This window comes from Onychostruthus taczanowskii, unplaced genomic scaffold, assembly GCF_017590055.1.
Source record: "Onychostruthus taczanowskii isolate IOZ18803 unplaced genomic scaffold, ASM1759005v1 scaffold6, whole genome shotgun sequence".
Classification (NCBI taxonomy): domain Eukaryota; kingdom Metazoa; phylum Chordata; class Aves; order Passeriformes; family Passeridae; genus Onychostruthus; species Onychostruthus taczanowskii.
This window is the reverse complement of record NW_024503679.1, coordinates 9061849-9079798: the sequence shown is the minus strand read 5'-3', so window position 1 is coordinate 9079798 and position 17950 is coordinate 9061849. Positions and strand designations below refer to the sequence as shown.

At 41.8% G+C, this 17950-nt stretch overlaps 2 protein-coding genes across 5 annotated transcripts; both read left to right on the top strand.

Annotated features, from left to right (window-relative positions):
• The first annotated feature begins 943 nt into the window (after nucleotides 1-943).
• On the top strand, nucleotides 944-14216 carry BTBD1 (BTB domain containing 1). Of its 3 annotated transcripts, XM_041418885.1 has the most exons (9): nucleotides 1394-1681; nucleotides 6198-6354; nucleotides 6597-6702; nucleotides 8118-8315; nucleotides 8600-8792; nucleotides 9316-9403; nucleotides 12143-12289; nucleotides 13084-13180; nucleotides 13614-14216. In XM_041418885.1, the coding sequence occupies exons 2-9, from the start codon at nucleotides 6241-6243 to the stop codon at nucleotides 13877-13879; spliced, it is 1209 nt and encodes a 402-aa protein (XP_041274819.1). In that variant the 5' UTR covers nucleotides 1394-1681; nucleotides 6198-6240; the 3' UTR covers nucleotides 13880-14216. The 3 variants fall into 3 exon arrangements, with proteins under 3 accessions (XP_041274822.1, XP_041274819.1, XP_041274821.1); XM_041418888.1 differs by lacking the exon at nucleotides 1394-1681 and adding an exon at nucleotides 944-1375 and having other exon boundaries at nucleotides 13084-14216; XM_041418887.1 differs by lacking the exon at nucleotides 1394-1681 and having other exon boundaries at nucleotides 6217-6358.
• Nucleotides 14217-14625: 409 nt separating this feature from the next.
• CUNH15orf40 (chromosome unknown C15orf40 homolog) lies at nucleotides 14626-17603 on the top strand. Of its 2 annotated transcripts, XM_041418912.1 has the most exons (5): nucleotides 14626-14719; nucleotides 14799-14925; nucleotides 15745-15872; nucleotides 16784-16913; nucleotides 17042-17603. In XM_041418912.1, exons 1-4 carry the CDS (start codon nucleotides 14648-14650, stop codon nucleotides 16874-16876), a joined length of 420 nt encoding a protein of 139 aa, XP_041274846.1. In that variant the 5' UTR covers nucleotides 14626-14647; the 3' UTR covers nucleotides 16877-16913; nucleotides 17042-17603. The 2 variants fall into 2 exon arrangements, with proteins under 2 accessions (XP_041274846.1, XP_041274845.1); XM_041418911.1 differs by having other exon boundaries at nucleotides 16784-17603.
• The last annotated feature ends 347 nt before the right edge of the window (nucleotides 17604-17950 follow it).

The window sequence follows — 17950 nt, the reverse complement described above, 5'->3', positions numbered from 1 at the left end:
TCACATCTCTGTCCCAAGGCTATCAGGGAAATGTGGGGCTCTCCTTCCTTCCCTTCTTTGTCCACCTTGGGAGAAGAAAACTGCAGAGATGATACCTTCATTCTTCTAAGTCAGCAGCATGATTTTATTTTTAAATATAGCCTCCGTGCAGAGCTAGCTGCTGCTTTCTGGTTGGTACACTGTATCTTCTGGTGCCCTTTCCCACTATAGTTTACCCTGATGAAATTGCTTCCATCTTGCTAAAGGTTCTCAAAAACTTGTTCTGCGAAACGGACCACATTTGCCTGGTCTCAGTTTTGTCCTAATTATAAACCTGAATGCAGAGCGGTGACATGTTCTATTCCTCTTTTAGCCACACGCTTCCATAAATGCTGACAAGTCGGGAGCGGTGACAAACGGCTCCGTGGAAATCGCCGCTGTGCATCCAGCACAGCCCCAGCAGATGGCAAAAGGAATCGCCTCACTTCTGCAGCGGTTTGACAGGACTGCGAAAACGCAAACACCTCTTGTTCCCTTCCCCTCTGTATGCTAAAAGCTGAGCAGGGCAGTGCCCAGGTCAATCCGCTCCTGCACGCCTGCTCCAGCGCTGCTGGGGCACACGCGGCCTCCCTGCTGTGACTCCCCCGCCGGGAGCCAAAACACCGAATGTCCACACACACGGTACGCGCAGAAGGACCGCGGGGTGTGTGTGCCTTAAAACCCGCCGATGTTTCCACTTCACCTCAAAAATATTTAAAATAGGTCACCGGCCCTTGTTCTCCCTGTTACCACAGCGAAACGGGCCTTATGAAAATGAATTTGCATTTCACGTGCCTGAGCACAATCGCTGCCATGTATTCGCTCCCACGGGCAGCGTTATCAGTTCCGCGCCTGCCGCGGCGCTCCGCTCCCTCTCCGCGGCTCCGGAAGCGCATTCCCTGTGCACGGCCGGTCCCGGACGCCTTGAGGGGCCCGGCGAGTGGCGCAGTCCCGGGGCACACCCCGGGCACCACCCGGGGGGCGGCCCGGGGGTGCCCGCGGAGACGCCGCCCGCCACCGCCGCGGGTGTCACCGCCGCCGAGGCCGGCGCGGTGTTGCATCGGGAGCCGCTGTACAACTGGCAGGCCACCAAGGGCTCGCTGCGGGAGCGCTTCGCCTTCCTCTTCTCCAACGAGCTCCTCAGCGACGTGCACTTCGTGGTGGGCAAGGGCAGCGCCCGCGGCGGCGGCGGGGCGGCGCCCCCCGGGCCCGGGCAGCAGCGCATCCCCGCCCACCGGTTCGTGCTGGCGGCCGGCAGCGCCGTGTTCGACGCGATGTTCAACGGCGGCATGGCCACCACCTCGGCCGAGATCGAGCTGCCCGACGTGGAGCCCGCCGCCTTCCTGGCGCTCCTCAGGTCAGCGCGGGGCGGGGGCGGCCGCGCACGGACGGGGGCTCCGCGCCGCGGCCCCGCTTGGCCGCCGGTGCCTTTTCCTCGCTCCGCGGCCCCGCCCGGCTCCTGTCCCCACAGAGCCCGGCCTGTCCCTGCTGCCCGTCCCTGGAGGGGGATGCAGGGAAGGCGCGGAAATACCTTGTGGGCTCCACGCAAGGTCACACCGCCCCCCCATCGTGTTTTGGTCCCTTGCTCTTTACCCTGCGCTGTTTTCCCGAGAGAAGTGCCCTAATTCCATGGTAGCTGACTGTCCGGTTAGGGAAGCGCTCAGTGGGTGTCTGGTTGGGCTCTTCGATTCAGTGTTTTGGTTTGTTAAAGTAAAATAATAGGAATTAGTGGGTCCCCTTGGTGTTGCAACTATTCAGCCATCCTCTAATAGTGACTAAGAAGGGACAGAGGCTGTTGTACCAGCTTTTAGTTTCATTTGACACTTACCTTGAAATTTGATACTTACTTTGGAGCCTTAGTCATCATCTGTTCACTTTTCTTTGTCAGCGATGATAATAAGTTGTTACATCTTTTTGCCATAGTAACACCCATTGTAATCATACTTGGGCAGAGAGGGAACATGCTGCAGAAGGCAGTAACCAGCTGATTTTTACTCCCAGGCCATCTGAGTGTGAGACTGGGAGTGCAGTGATAGCAGAAAGGATATAAAGTGTGTTAGTGATTTCTGATTTGGGCAGAGTAGGATCTGCTAGTTCCCGTGTTCACAAACTGAGGAGTTTACCTACCATTTCTCTTTACTCAGTGTAGTGGCAAATAAAATTGATGGTGATCATAGAAACAATTGCTGATAGTTTATTTGTGCCTTGGGCTGTGGTGTGGTAATACGACTAAACTGTATAACCATAAGGTATTTATCAGAGAACCACTCTGCTAGGCAAAAAATGTAAACCATAAAATATGTAAAAGAGTTCTCTGTAATGAACATTTGGGAAACAAGTAATACTGTTTCCTGGAAATATGTAGTGTCTCAAAGTTTTTTGTAATGGGAAAAACTCCAAAGTCTTGGCAAGGCTTTCTTCTTTTGCTGAGGCCTAAGAGATAGGAAGAGTTAGAAGTGTCACCTGGTACTCAGGTAATCACAGGCACAGGAGATAAAGCAAGTGATGTGCACAAAAACCCCATGAGCAGCAATGTCTTTCTGTTGCTGTTAGCAAATGAAGCGTTCTTTGTGGATTTTTTGTGCACAGGAGCAAGAGGTGGTGGGAAGTGTCTTTCAAGCAAATTGGTTCTGAAGGTTAAAAGTAAATGACAGTGCACATGTATGTGTTTGTATATCTATATGTGGGAAAAACACTGGACAGTGAAAAGTGGATATAATAATACAAGTTTGTCTGGATAAAAAAATAGAAACACAGAAGCAGAGATTTCTAAGAGATTCCTAAGTGAAGATAAGAAGGATGGTATTTGGTCACTGGAGAATGAATGGAGAGATGTTGTTAGAAGCAAACAAAAGCACTTGTGTTGGTAGGGCTGCCAGTGCGCAATGGCCCGGGGAGCTGCGTCAGTGAGCTGGCTGTGCTTGTGTCTTGTCTGGATATCCCCACACTGGACTGCTGAAACAGCTCAGGTTTGCTGGCTGTGCCAGCTCTTCAGCACATTCTTCCATGCTATGTATATTTCTTTGAGCTTATATTGAAATAAATATACATTGCAATACCTTAAAAACATATCCAGGGAGAACTTTTGTAATACATGCCAGTACTGGGCTTTTTCTGTGATGGAAACAACGTGGGGTCTTTTCCTGGTGTTGACTGAAAGAGGCAGGAATGATACCTTGCACTGTTGGTCTCTTTTATCTGTCATTAGTAAATCACTCAGATAATGATAATTACATTTCACAGGACGTTTCTTTAATGTTTGAAAATACCAGTTTGAGGTACATTGGCTAGAAATTAAGTCAGGATCTTTGAATACACGTAGCAAATCAACAACAAGTAAAGGAAATATTTAAGTAATGCAAAACTTTCTAGGCATAACTTACTAATTATTTAATGTTCCTCAGCTCATTTCCATTTTATTTACTTATGTCATTTGTTAAGTCATTTCTGTAGTTTGTGTTTCATAAGGATCTGCTGGCAAATGGTACTTGTAAATTAGCGGAAAATACTTTTTTAATGAAAAAATAAAGTAATTTGACAGATAAATTCTTAAGAGCTGAAATAATATCAAAGTCACAAAGATTGAATATATTTCCCAATGAAACAGTTTTTGTGTGTGTGTATTTCTAACTAGAATAGCAATGATCAAGAAAATTCAGGTTGTCTCAGTAGGTTTCTGCTTTGTGGTTTTGCTTGTTTTACTAAGATTTTTTTTTAAATTTTCATTCATATTTTACAATAAGCTAACTTGTCATTTGATCGCAGAATAAAGGAAAGTGATGATATGGCACAAGTTAACAGTCTGTCTTCCAAAAATCTTTGCAGAGAATTTTGGCAAGCAGTAAATAAAGGGGTAATCATGACTAACTTGAAAAAAAGATTCCTGTATGCATTTATAATGGTGAAAAGATTTCAGCTACTGAGAGGATGCTCACAAAAGAGGAGAAGGAAGTGCTAACTTGAGAGTAAAGAAAAATAGCATAAAATGTATGAGAGGCTTATACACAGAGTGAATGATTGACTGGTCACTTGGAAAAATTGTTCTGGTCACTAAAAATGTTCTTCCACTATGCACAGACACTACCCATTTCCTCATCCTGGATGCCAATAAAATTGGATTGTTTCTGTCTCAAAGGGAAGGAGAGGGGGAAGGAGAAGTGATTGTCAATCTCACTGAGTTAAGTGGAGGAGGAGCAGAGGTGTAAACATAAAGCTGTGCTAGTTCAGGCCTGCCACAGCAGGGAGAGGTAGCACAGACCCAGCTCTTGGCACACAGGAGCAGGGAACTTGTAGAGGGAGGACACACCTAGGACTGCACCCTGCTTCTTTGGAAGGTACAGCAGAAAGTGAAACACAAGCCCCATGAGCCCCTGTGGTGTGTCACTTCATTGGCTTCAGATTGGATTCACTTAAGGAATAAAACTAAAATCATGTTCTAACACCAACTTGGGATATGTTTGGGCTTTTTTTGGTTTTTTTTTTTTTTTTTTTTTTTTTTCTGTTGTTAGGTAAAAGATACACTGTAGTTTGCATGGCAGTAGTGCTTTTTTACAGCCTGTTAATCAACTTTTATGTGATTTGGACTCTAAGCTCCTATAAAGTCATACAACAAAAGTTCAGGCATTCTAAACTGATTATTTTAAATCTTAGAACCAAAACAGAAATGCGCTGTTCTAGTGCTTTAATTAAGAGCTTGTCAATTTAGTATGTAAAGTGTACCTGTGAAATATTTGTTTCTTAAAAGTAAATTTGTCAGCAGTTGTGATGAAAAGTCAGCCCATTGTTTTCATCAACAGGTAATAATAGTTCATAGCTTTCATAAATCAGTTCTAATTGAACTGATGAAACTTCAGTATGAAACTTCTACTTAAAAAAAAATTTGCATTTAATTAAATTAATTCTTCCTAAACATTGTTCAATTTAAATCCAGTTTTAAAAAATTAATCTAGAGCATCATTTACATCTCCAAAGCTGGCTGTTTGAGTAGACTGGAGCCTTTTGATGGTAAATATGTGCCTGTGTTGTGGCAGCAAATTTAATGTTGAACACCGTATTTATTTGTGTGCTAGCAACTACTGAGAATTAGAGTTTTCTTAGAATATAAGAAATATAAACAGTGAAGAACTTTGGTTGAAACTTTAATTCTGGGTTTGTATTACTTCAATTTCTCTGTGTTGCAAGGAAGTTTAACGAGTCTGTTATTTTCACAAGTTTCTCTTGTTAGATACAAACTGCTGACTGCTGCATTTAAAAAACCCTTCTAAACACACCTTCTGTCTCTGTGTGTCATTCATTTCCAGGATGTTCTGAACAACAAATATTGTGAAATATAAAGGAAAGACTTGGTTTTCATTGTGGAATTTTGGCATTTGCTAGGATGCCCTGGTCTATTATATTTAATTACCTGTGTGTGTTGGAGACAAATGTATTTTTGTAAATCACAGACTATTCTTGATTGTTATCTAAAAGAGTGATGAAATTTTGCTAAAATTATCTTAAATGTCACCTCTAAGAAAAGTTATTTTTAAGAAGACAACAACTGCTCAGGGAACATGTTTTTTTCCTTGTATTGATGGAGGCTCCTATCTTCTGGTTCACAGCTTATGCTGAAATCTCAACCAATCCTCTTGCCTCAGGCAGTGAAGACAAGCCAGAGTGTGGCAGGAGTAGAAGAGTCAAGGTCATGTGCTAGAATGTACTCCCTTTCCTCTCTGAATACTACAGAGGGGTAACTTTGGCATAAGATGTTCTCACAATCTAAGTCCTTGTCACTATTCCCTCACAGAGGGGAAGCCAGTGTGCACTGTCAGTAAATGAATTTCATAGAGGATTGTGCATTGATATTTTCCTGATGAACTGAGAGCATGCATTCATAGGTTAAGTAATTCTGCAGCTCAGCTGTTGTTTACAGTTGGGGAGCTATGTATAACTAGTACAGCCAGATCAGTCCTAGGGAGTAATACATATTTAAAACAAATGTATGCCATTAGGTTAACATAATAGTCTTTCTTGAACCTTTTAAGTTATCTTCTTTATTTATAAAGATGCTATGAGGTCAGCTGTTGCACTGTTCACAGTGCAGATCTTTGGCCTGTTTTCTAAATGCAAAGAGACTGCTGTGTTTGGCTGCCCCTCTAAATATATGTTTTTATGATCTGTATTTGTGTATTGATTTATAGGTTTCTTTATTCAGATGAAGTTCAAATTGGTCCAGAAACAGTCATGACTACTTTATACACTGCTAAAAAGTATGCAGTCCCTGCCCTGGAAGCACATTGTGTGGATTTCCTAACAAAGCATCTCCGAGCAGATAATGCCTTTATGCTGCTTACTCAAGTAGGTAAATTTAAGCTTAGTTTTGATTTACTAGAAGAATTCCCAATTGGAGGGAAATTACTAATTCTCCTTAATTATCTACTCCTTTGAGATTTTAAGTGCTCTTTGAGTTATAAACACAAAGAGTACTTACACAAATCAACTTATTTTAATTTCTGTCTATACTAGAGGTAAAATGCTTGCTTTTTAAGATTAGCAATTTGTCAGCTTTATGCTTAAGATGTATTTCTTTGTCTTTCCAGGCTCGTTTGTTTGATGAACCTCAGCTTGCTAGTCTTTGTCTCGACACAATAGACAAAAGCACTATGGATGCCATAAGTGCAGAAGGCTTTACAGATATCGACATAGGTAAGTCACTCTGTCTGTCCTAAGCATGAAGTGACAGTAGCCCAGGATAGTTCCTTCCCCCATCTGAGTGTGCAGAGTCCCAAGCACTTCTTCCCTTCTTGGCCATCCACCCCTGCAGTGCTTTCCTTTGAACTTCACTGCTGGGCTTCACACACTGCACTGTCCCCGTTTGAGAAGTGGCGGTGTCCCAGGGCTCCCACTCCGGTGACACCACACTTCACTGAAGCCAAAGCTTTCACTTGCTGAGGGTTGTGCCTCATGCCTGAGGCATCCATATCTGCTTTTTGTGTGCAACAGGAATCATACGTGTTCTGTTGCAACATGGTATTTATCTATTCAAAGTTGCACAGATCAGGCACAATTAATGAAATCTGCTTTAAAAAATGAACACATGAACTGCTAGTTTCTCTGTTTAGTCTTCTATCAAAAGCTAGCAGTGGTAAATTTAATTACTCAATTTCATTGCTACTATATGTATCTAAGGTTTTACTCCAATTCAGCTGGATTGTGGGAAAAATTCAGACTGAAGGAAAGTGTTTCACTGCATAAAGGAATTTTAAAGCCATTGTTAACTCACGTTCAGTAGGATTTGTACTCAGACTAAGCAATCTTTAGTGTTGGTAAGTCTCAATCTGTTTTGACTTTCCAATATGCTATTTTCTATAACTGCAAACATGCCTTACTTAAATTCAAGGCAGATAAAAATTCCCAAAGACAGAAGATTCAGAATAAAGAAACCCATTTATTTTTTTACTTGTATTCGATGATAATTTGAGCATACCTGTTACTCAAAGAAGGCCAGAAGGAGTAATAAATACAGGGTAAGTTGCTTTTTAAATGTGTACCTTGCCTCACCTTCAGGCTTTGTGAATAGCAAATATGTCAATGCTTAAGATGGTTTCATTAATCTTTAAACTGGTTTTTGTGTACCATTGCTGCTTGTGGCTATAGTTGATCCAGATGGGCAGATGGCTGCCCAGATAAGAATATGACCCTGTCAGAGTGAGTAACTTGGTTTTTTAGTGTCATCGGGAGCAACCTGTTTTTTTTGTAGTGTGCATTCACTGTTTGGTCACTTTCAGTTTAGATCTTGCCCTAGCAATGGAAATCCTTTAGGATACTTGTTATCACTACAGAGATTAGTTACACTCTTAGGAATCAAGAAGAAAGCTCATATCCTGTATTCATAGCAGGAAAATTAACTTTTAGTTTGACATCTATATGTTGTTGAGAGATTATTTTTTAGGTAAGATAAATTATGTGTAATATATATACACACATAACAATAAGACAAAGCTAATAGTCTTGTTATGAGTGTTGTTACTGTGTAATTAATATTTTAAGCTTACATAGTGTAGCACTGTTTCTGGCTTGGATGGAAACTGATGTAAAGCTGCTAACATTGTTTTCTTTAGACACATTATGTGCAGTTCTAGAAAGGGACACTCTCAGCATTCGGGAAAGTAGGCTCTTTGGAGCTGTTGTTCGCTGGGCAGAAGCAGAATGTCAAAGACAACAACTGGCTGTGACATTCGAGAACAAACAGAAAGTCCTTGGAAGAGCTCTTTCCTTAATCCGTTTTCCGTTAATGACTATTGAAGAGTTTGCAGCAGGTGAGTTTTGGAGTTCTTTGTCTTACTGTTAGACCATGTCTCATGGTCTAACAGTTTAACTGTGTTCAGATGCTTAACTGTGTTTAGATGCTTAACACTCAATTCTGTTAGTAATATTGTACTAATAACAGTTGTGATGCACAAATGAAAGCAAAACCTTCTGCAGATTATCGTCTGGCCATTGGAAAATATTATTGTTGTCTTCAGTTTGTGAATATGTGTGGTTTAAATACAATTGCTGGAGTAATCCTTCAAATCATCTTAGAAGTTTTATGTTTTCACAGGCCCTGCTCAATCTGGAATCTTGTCGGATCGGGAAGTAGTAAATCTCTTTCTGCACTTTACTGTCAATCCTAAACCTAAAGTAGATTATATTGACCGGCCCAGGTGTTGCCTTAGAGGAAAGGAATGCAGCATTAACAGGTTCCAGCAGGTGGAGAGTCGCTGGGGCTACAGCGGGACAAGCGACCGCATCAGGTGGGGCTTCAGAAACTGTTGGAAGGAGAGACAGACATGGGTGGGGAGAAAGAGAACAAATCATTCAACTTTGACTTTTTGTTATAAGATACAGTAGCAAACATGCTGGCTCTGTTGCACACATTTAATCCTTTCCTATTTTTTTTAGCTATTACACACATGAAATAAAAACAAGAATGAGGTTTGGGAGGATTGGGTGCTTTCTAGAATGGTTGAGTGTTATCTGTATATTTCTTTTTTGAAATACCAAGTCTTGATCTGTTTTTATTTTGGAGATACTGAAAAGAATCTGGTTATGTTTTGTTTATTAATACTGAATATCTTGAGGAATTAGCAAAGCTTTAACCTGAAGCTGGCAAAGCATTTTTCTTAGTATTGAAATCTAAACAAAAAATTATATTAAAAAAAATGCAATGCCATTCTCAGTTTACTTCCCTACTCTTCAGTGGGAGTCTTTTTCCTTCTTGAAATAAAGTAACACATTCACCACAATTGTTTGAATTCCTTTCTTGTGTCTTACCAGGTTCACAGTTAACAGAAGAATTTCCATAGTGGGATTTGGATTATATGGATCTATTCATGGACCCACAGACTATCAAGTTAATATACAGGTACAGTATATTATGTTTAAATAGGCTTGTACACTTGTAGGAACTTGCAGAAGGAAGCTACACTTGTGGCACTTGCAGAAGCTTTAGTCTGTATTTGGGAGGGAGCAATTGACAGGCCAGGAGTCTGAGCTGTGTTTTGTCACGAGTGGGCGTAAGTGGGTGACTAGGCAAAAGAACACTGTGGAACTCTGCTCCCTTTCTCCTGTAGTCTCCTGTCCTTCAATCATTTTCAGTGCAGGTGTTTCCCAACATCCAGCTTTTTTCCTCTTTTCTCAAGCCTTTCCTAATAGGAAGTATGTACTGATTTTGTACTTGGGTATGTTATGTCCTTCAGTAGCCTGTGTGCTTCTTATAAAGATTTGATTTTTGTAATTGTTCCTTTTTAGTTTCTTTTGAACAAGCTTCCTCATTTTTCTCTTTTTGAAGTTTAGCACAGCTGTGGGGGATTTGCTTTTGTTGTTCCTGTGGGAGTGTTGACTCTCAGTATATTATGGACACTGTTACATAGTGTTTCCATTATGAAATTTTGAATCTGATCCTGCTCATCACTCAGTACCAAATCAAGGGTTGCGTTTCTTCCTGCTGAGCAATTGGTTAGCAGGCTCATGAAGTGGCCAGTGATAGCATCTAAAAATGTCCCCCTGCTTCGTGTCCTCATGTGACCCTTGCCTGGTCCCAGCAGGCAACTGAAGACACCACTAAAATCATATTTCCTGCTCTTGTAACCTGTTAGATCCCTTAGCATGTTGTGGTCAGGAATGTCTTCTAGTAGTATTGATCCAGCACTATTTTTTTTTCCTTTTTGAGTGCAGAATTTCAGTCTATTTGAATTATTTTTCTTGCAGAGATTAGTTTTGTTTAGATTCTAAGCTTTTTAACAAGATATTAGGACTCCATGACTGGCACAGTTTTATCCTGTGCTGTGTGTTTCCTAACTTGGTACTATCATGTCACATTGATTTATTAGGTGCATGAGAAATTTTGTGAAATAAATAGTCTGTGACTTCATGTAGGGGCAGAAATTCTATTGTCCATATCTTTCTAGACTTCCAGCATGTGCTGGAATTTCAGTTCATTAATGGACATTCTGTTTAAATGAAAAATTGTCTTCTGCTTCCTATTTGATGATGATTATTATCTGACTACTCTGTACTTAAGGATAGGGATTTGTGTCTTTCTCCAAATGAAAAAATGTTTTGCCTTTCCTTTTAATGATGTTTCAAACAGAATGTATCTGAAATGACATTTTGAAGGAATTTGGCTTCTCTACATTCCTCACTTGAAAAGCTCAAATTCCTCTATTTGAAGTATCTTCAGTTTGGTTTTGTCAAACTATACATCCATGTAAATGAGTAGCATAGTGCACTAGACAGGATCTATAGAACAAAAGAGTTGATCTCGGGAACCTGGCAGCTATACTAAACATACCTGGGGATTTTTACTTCACATAAACCCTTTTTTGAACCTCTCAGCTGAATTCTTGTTAGCAGATGAAAGCATTCAGTGTGTTCCCTCAGGATGTTTGCTTGAATTATTTAATCTGAAAAGAATTCTGATTTTTTCAATGTAAACCAATGCATATTAAGTGGGAATGATTGGAAGATTCACTTGAAAAAGATCCTCCCAATTCAAACTGAAAGGCTAAATAAACCTTAATATTAAGGCCATCCATCTTATTTAGGTTCTCTTTACCCTGGAAGTACCCCTAATAACAGATGAACCTGGAACTTTCTTGTCACAGTCTTTTCAGACAGTTATTTAAGTCTTGTGCCTCTAGCTTTCTTCTTGGCTCTACACCAGTACGAGCAGAGCTTCAGAGAGTTAAACATTTAAAACTTGCCATAAAATAGTAATAAATGTATACTGCAAATACATCTGTTATGTGAAAAGGGCTTATAATTGTTCATATTTCTGTTGATTGTGGCTGGGGAAAAAAACAGAGTACACCTTGCCTAAAATAAAGCTTCATCTCATGGATGGGTAATACTAGAAGATATATGGAAGGTTAATAAGAAACTGTTAAAACTGACAGGATTCTTCATAGTGCAGTAATCACAAGAAGTACTCTGCTCTAAAGCTCTGATATCCAGCTTCTGCAAGAGGTGTTGGGCAGCATGGATCAGGATTGCAGTCCAAAATGGGAAGGAATCTGCTATTAACTACACTGGAACTAGTGATTCTTACTCGCCACTGAAATTGAAGGCAAAATAAATATTGTGTGATCTCAGTAGAATTTTTATACTGAATCAAGATTAGAAATAAATTGTATAAAACATAGCACAGGTTTCTGTTTTCTTTTACAAAGGTGTCATTGACTGCCTACATTATCTGTAAAAACTTGTTTTCTAAACTAGCCACAGGCAGCAAATGAGATTCCCTCATGTGGGCTGTGAAGGTGTACAGAGATCAGCAAACCCAAGCACAGGATTAGATGTTGTTTATGAAGGTCAGAAGCTGAAGGTGTGAGAGCTGTTCTCCATCTCCCAAGCACAGACTTTAGCCTGGCTGGAACAGTGCCCACAGCCCGTGTGAAACTCGCGAGCCATCGTTCCGAGCTGCTGCGTCAGCTCCAGCGGTATCAGGAAATCACAGCTCCTTTCCAGCTGAGATTGCGCTGTCCTTGCAGCAAGGCTGGGTGGGGTAGGCAAGTGTTTGCTTGTAGCCTTCTCATGTGCATACAATCAGAACCTTTCTCATGCCATAAATACATAAAGCTACAATGTTCGTGCTTTTGCCCAGATCATTGATTATGAGAAGAATCAGACGTTGGGACAGAACGACACCGGATTTAGCTGTGATGGAACAGCCAGTACCTTCAGAGTTATGTTCAAGGAGCCCATAGAGATCCTGCCCACGGTTTGCTACACAGCTTGTGCAACCCTGAAAGTAAGAATGCCTGACAGGACAGCAGAAAGTGTTACTTTGATGCAAGAGTTACTCTTTTATCAGTCTTCGGATGGGAAAGTGTCTTCTAGATCTTGAATTTATTTTAATTTTAGGGCTAAAGAAGGACGTAGTTCGAACTCCACTGTAATTTTTAAGACTGTTACACCTCTTCTGGGACTCAGCATGGAATTCATAACTGGATCCTTTGTGCCTTCCCACTTTTTTGCTTGATGTAGGAGTTAGAATAGTTCAAATGGAAGTCACTGGTTCTGTGTGGGAAAAAAAAGCACTATCTAGAAAACATAATCTGGCAGCTCTCTATCAAAATTTGATTTCTTTTATCAAGGATATTCTAACCACTAGCTAAATTCAAGAAAGCAGCTTTTTAAAAATCTATTTTTATATACTGGTGCTGAAATAATAGGCAAGAATTACTAGTTCTCAGAAAGTCTCCTCTTAGTGTTGTGGACCAATTTATTTCTCAAAAATATTTAATGTTCTTCTAAATATAATTCCCTTTACAGAAATCGGAGTTCATTGGGTTGGAAAAATACTGCACATAAAAAGCAGCTGAGTCAGGAAACTAAGTAAGAATACAGACAAGCTGTGTGATAAGGAGAAATACTAGAAAGTATTCATTACTAGTTGGATAAAATCAACTGGTTTAAGTCTGCTGTCAGAGAAATATGTTTCTGTTATACTAAAATAGCCCAAGTCAGTTGTGTTTGACCATCAGCAGGTTTTGGATCTTGCCCACTTCCATTCTGTTGCTAATCTCTTGTGATGCTTTTCAGGGTCCTGATTCCCACTATGGAACAAAAGGTTTGAAGAAAGTGATCCACGAATCTCCTACTGCTAGCAAAACATGCTTTGTCTTTTATAGTTCACCAGGTAACAACAATGGTACTTCAATAGAAGATGGACAGATACCAGAAATAATATTTTATACTTAGTTTCACATGATGATCTGGAATATGTTGGTGTCTCAGTGGACTTCAGCTCACTATTGGCAGCAGTTAAAAAATTCTGATCAATTACTTTAATGTGTAAAAAAAAAACCCCTAATTTGTTTGAGGGGTACCAGAAAAGCTTTTTTTCCTGCATCATTATTGGTAAATTGTAATTTAGCTTTTCCTCTAAATGAGATGTTAGTGGAATAAGTACTCTGTATATTGAAAAGTTTGTTTTAAGTAGTACCTTGTGGTAAATTACTTTGTGTTTTCACCCCTTTGTTTCTTATGTAGTAAAATTCATTTTTTGAACTGGAAAATCCTTACTTGTTATGAACAACTTGTATATGTTTTCTCCAATCTGTCCTTAAAAGACAGTAAAGCTGCTGCTGTAGTCCCAGTCCCATCTTGCACTTCTTTACAAAATGACCTTGGATTGACCCTATGGACATGGATTGCTACTGTATTTTTTGGAAGTACGTCAGCAAAGCTGCATTTATATTGCCATCATCTTGACTTTTTCCAAGAGCCGTGGAGAATTAATGGACTTTGCACTGCAGAGAACATCTGCAGCAGCACTGAAGAAATAAATATTCAGTCAAATTCAGCAAGAAACAGATCTTTCCCAAATCTCTCTTAATTCAGAAGGGCTGCTTTGGAATATAGAACTGGTTATGCAAATAGCCACTGTATATATACATATGTGCCTATAAAAGATGTATAATGTGAAAATGAGAATACGAGACTTGTAATGATGTTATTTTATCATTGGATATTTTAGTACTAAAAAAATGAGCATAAACCTAAGGATTATTGGTGTGCAAGGGGTTTTACAGATTGCATACAATAATATGATGCAATTGTTGTATGTATATAGTATTCATTGCTTTGCAGTAGTACCATGTAGTAACAGAATGGCTTGGTGTACAAAGACCTGTACCCTCTCCAACGTTATACTAAAATTTGAGAATGCAGGACAAAAAATAAGAAAATTTCCTTTCTTAATGGGAGGTCGCGCAGGTTTGGGGCGTCCAAAGGCAGTGTGTAGAACAAGTGTCTGTCAAACGTTCAGCTCTGTGCACACTCCGCCAGCGCTCTCCTGTCCCAGGGCGCTGTTCCGAGACAGGGATGGGGCTCGGCCGGGCCGTGAGGGAGCAGCCGCTGCGGGCACAGGGCCGGGCCGTGAGGGAGCAGCCGCTGCGGGCACAGGGCCGGGCTGTGCCAGAGGAGCCGCTGCGGGCACAGGGCCGGGCCGGGCCGTGCCGGAGGAGCCTCTGCAGGCACAAAGCCGGGCCGTGCTGAAGCCGCCGCTGTGGACACAAGGCCGGCCCGGCCGGGCCGTGTAAAGCGCGCAGGCGTCCCGGGGCGGGGCGGGCCCGGCGCGGTTGCCGGAAGGGCCGCCCCGGTCATGCCGAGCCTCGCTGGGTTCCTGTGGGTGCGGGCGGCGCCGGTGCGGATCGGCGGGGCCATGCCCGGGAAGGTGCGGGCAGGGCCAGGAGAGGGAAGGGGGTTAGGGGCGGGTGGTGCCCGCGGTGACCGCGCCTGTTGCTCTGTTTCAGGGAAAAGCAGCCGCCAAGGGCCCCGCGGAGCCGGGCGCCGCCGCGGGACCGGTGGCGGCGGCGGGCGGCGGCTCCGTGAGGGTGGCGGTGCGCGCCAAGCCCGGCGCCCGCTGCAGCGCCGTCACAGGTGGGTCTGTGGGACGGGGCACCGGGCGCTGCATCGCTGCACCCTGAGGAACAGGGGCGGAGGGAGGGAACGCGCAAAATCCCAGCAGGAAACTGAAGCGAGGAGTTCGGCTCTGCGGGAGTAGCTCGTTCACGTCCCCCCTGTGTAGCGCTGGGTGGCGCGGTGAGCACGGGGTGAATCCTCATCCTAAATCCTTCCGTTTGGCATCGGTGGTTTCGTGCAGGCTGTTTGTGTCTCAAGGGTCTGTGCGGTTTTATTAGAGCCATAAAAGCTGGATCTGATAAAACGTGTTCTCCCTCTACAGCCCTGGCCTTGCTCCTGCACGCATTGGGGCTGCTTTCACATCCCGCGTGTGTGCGACACCCACGGGCTGTGGCAGTGTCCAGGCCCCGCTGGAATTTACTGGGGATTTCCTGACAGCGTAACTCTCTGAGCAGACTGATTCAACAAGCGGCTTTTGGGGTGGAGGTGTGGGGGGTAACCCGATTTGTGTTACGTGGTGCCAAGCAGGACAACACCTGCACAAGAACGGGCCGTTGAGGGGGCTCAGAGCGGTGCCCCCATTGTGAGAAGGCTGGTAACTCACGGCTGCACCCTGCTACAGCATGAAGGCTTCACTGCTTGTATTGTCAGGAGTTTATATTTGATTGTACTGGCCGATAGTCAAGGGAACTCATGAAATGTGAAAATGCCATCACCTGCTAATCTATACATTTACTCGGTTTTAAATTGAAATGCTTTTGGAAGCATAAACATTCATTTTTAGGAAATTATGTTTTGAATATTTTGAGCATAAAATCCTCCCACTATTTGCTATAGATGTGACGGCTGAGGCAGTAGGTGTAGCTATTGCTGCACCTCCATCGGAAGGGGAGGCAAATGCAGAGCTGTGTCGCTACCTCGCTAAGGTGCTTGAAGTGAAGAAGAGTGATGTTATTTTAGAGAAGGTACTTCCTTTTTTTCCTTTCAGTTTTGCCCTACTGCAGTTGAAATTCAAGATTTTGAAACTTACACATTGAGTACAGGGAGCTACTCCAAGTTCAGTCTGAAAAACACTTTATAAAAAGTTTAGTTGAGTTATTGCAATGATTCTTTGAGAACAAACTTAGTGTAGGAAGAACTATGGCTGATCTCGAGATCTTTTAACCAGAAGAGTTATCATGATAATCTTTTGCAAATCTCTGTAATTCATATTTTCTGTGTTCTTCAAGATTCTCTTGTTTTCATGTCAAATGAGTTCCCAGAATTTGTGTTCTGCAGAGAATGTGCATTTTATTGATAGTTTTTCACTTTTTTTTTTTGATAACTTCTGTATTTGATTCTGACATTTAACTGTCACACATAACCAAGAGTGTATGTAAGCACTTGGGTTGTAGCTGGGCCTCAGGAGTTTCTCTGTATTAGACTTTACATGTCTTGACTTTGGTGAGTGGAAACTCTTGTTTTATTCATTGCACTGAATAAATAATTTGTTTTATTAATTCATTGTACTTGAAGTCAGTCTATCCAGCCATTTTCATTTATAGTTTATAAACACAAGAGCATGATGAAAAATTATGCTTTTTATTTTTACCTGTTGGTTTTACTCTGTTGGAGTAGTTATAGAAATCTTTTAAAGACTAATAGTAAAGGATAAGATGACCAAGGAAATGTTGTGATAAAGACTAATAGTAAAGGATAAGATGACCAAGGAAATGTCTCTACCAAGGGTAGAGACAAAAAGATGTGAGTCTTGTTTTTCCTGAATCATGGGCAAACTGCTTCATTTGTTTATCAGCATTTTATAAATTGCACTGTTTTCTTACCATAAAGGGTGATTCTCTGAAAGATAGGTTTTTTCTGTGTTTGTCTAAACCAGGGGGGTAAATCACGGGACAAAGTGGTGAAGATTTCGGTATCAGCGACACCAGATGAGGTTTTAGAAAAACTGAAAAAAGAAGCTTCCAGTTGACCTAAAACAAGAGCAGGAAACAGGAAAAAGCATCTTGGTACATGGACTGATATTCTTTCTTACTTAATGCAATGCTGTTGAGAGTGTGGGTAATGACTACAGGAAGATACTTCTTTCCCCTCCCCTTGTTAATATGGGTGCTGTACAGCTGAAGTTTTTCTATAGGCTTGGTTAGAAGGCTGAGACTGTGTCTGCTTCTGTCACTACAGACTTCCTTCTGCTCTGGATGGTTTCATGTGGGTAAGATTTATCCTCTTTCCTGGCCCCTAAACAAATGGTTCAGGAAATGTTTTTTGTAGTGGAGCAAATGTTGGTTATCAAAGTGAGGGGCTTGGAGTGACAGCCTTCCATGTGGGAAGTGGTACAAAAGGACAAACCTGGATGGCCGAGACAGAAAAGAGACTGTTCTGTCTGATATCTCACAGCAGGCACTGTGTGCAGCTTTTCACTGTGGGCACTTACAGATATCTAAAATAAATGTCTTTTGAAGCCAGTGTGCTGTTGTTGATCACACAGACAAACTGCAAGTAGAATCACCTGAGCAACTGAAAGAAAACCAGAAGTTTTCAGTATGAAAAACCAGCGCAGGACCTGATCATGGCACACGTGGGGTCACTTTGTAATGGTCTGTAAATAGTTTTCTTAAAAGTAGAAATTCGGTCATATATATATCTTTGCCAGTTGTATGTCACCTGTAATGACTGTTTTTAATAAAAGGGACAAAAAGTATTATCAAGCTTTGGTTTGTGTTTATATTTTTAACAAAGAAAAGGGTTGTTTCCTAGAAACATCTTCGTAGAATGCTACTTTGAAACAGCCTTTTTTTACAATCTTTCCTTGGTCTAAAAATGAGTAGTAATGCAACCCCTAGAGAACAGAGCTGAGTCATTTGTAGAACAGAACAAAACAAGAAATTTGAAATGAAATGGGCAAATATACTCCAGCCCAGTTTCAGGGCTGATGAGAAAAAGGCTGAACTTCTCTATCTATCATGCTTCACAGGTCAGAGGAGGATTTAACTTGCATTTCCCAAAGATGTGTGTGATACCATACATGGTTCTGGTAGGACTTTGT

Coding starts and splice junctions, on each gene's coding strand:
- CUNH15orf40 (XM_041418912.1), top strand. CDS start 14,648: ATGCCGAGCCTCGCTGGGTTCCTGTGGGTGCGGGCGGCGCCGGTGCGG. Junction 14,720..14,798: donor GCGGGGCCATGCCCGGGAAG/GTGCGGGCAGGG, acceptor GCTCTGTTTCAG/GGAAAAGCAGCCGCCAAGGG. Junction 15,873..16,783: donor GTGATGTTATTTTAGAGAAG/GTACTTCCTTTT, acceptor TGTCTAAACCAG/GGGGGTAAATCACGGGACAA.
- BTBD1 (XM_041418885.1), top strand. CDS start 6,241: ATGACTACTTTATACACTGCTAAAAAGTATGCAGTCCCTGCCCTGGAA. Junction 9,404..12,142: donor ACTATCAAGTTAATATACAG/GTACAGTATATT, acceptor GCTTTTGCCCAG/ATCATTGATTATGAGAAGAA. Junction 13,181..13,613: donor TGTCTTTTATAGTTCACCAG/GTAACAACAATG, acceptor TGTCCTTAAAAG/ACAGTAAAGCTGCTGCTGTA.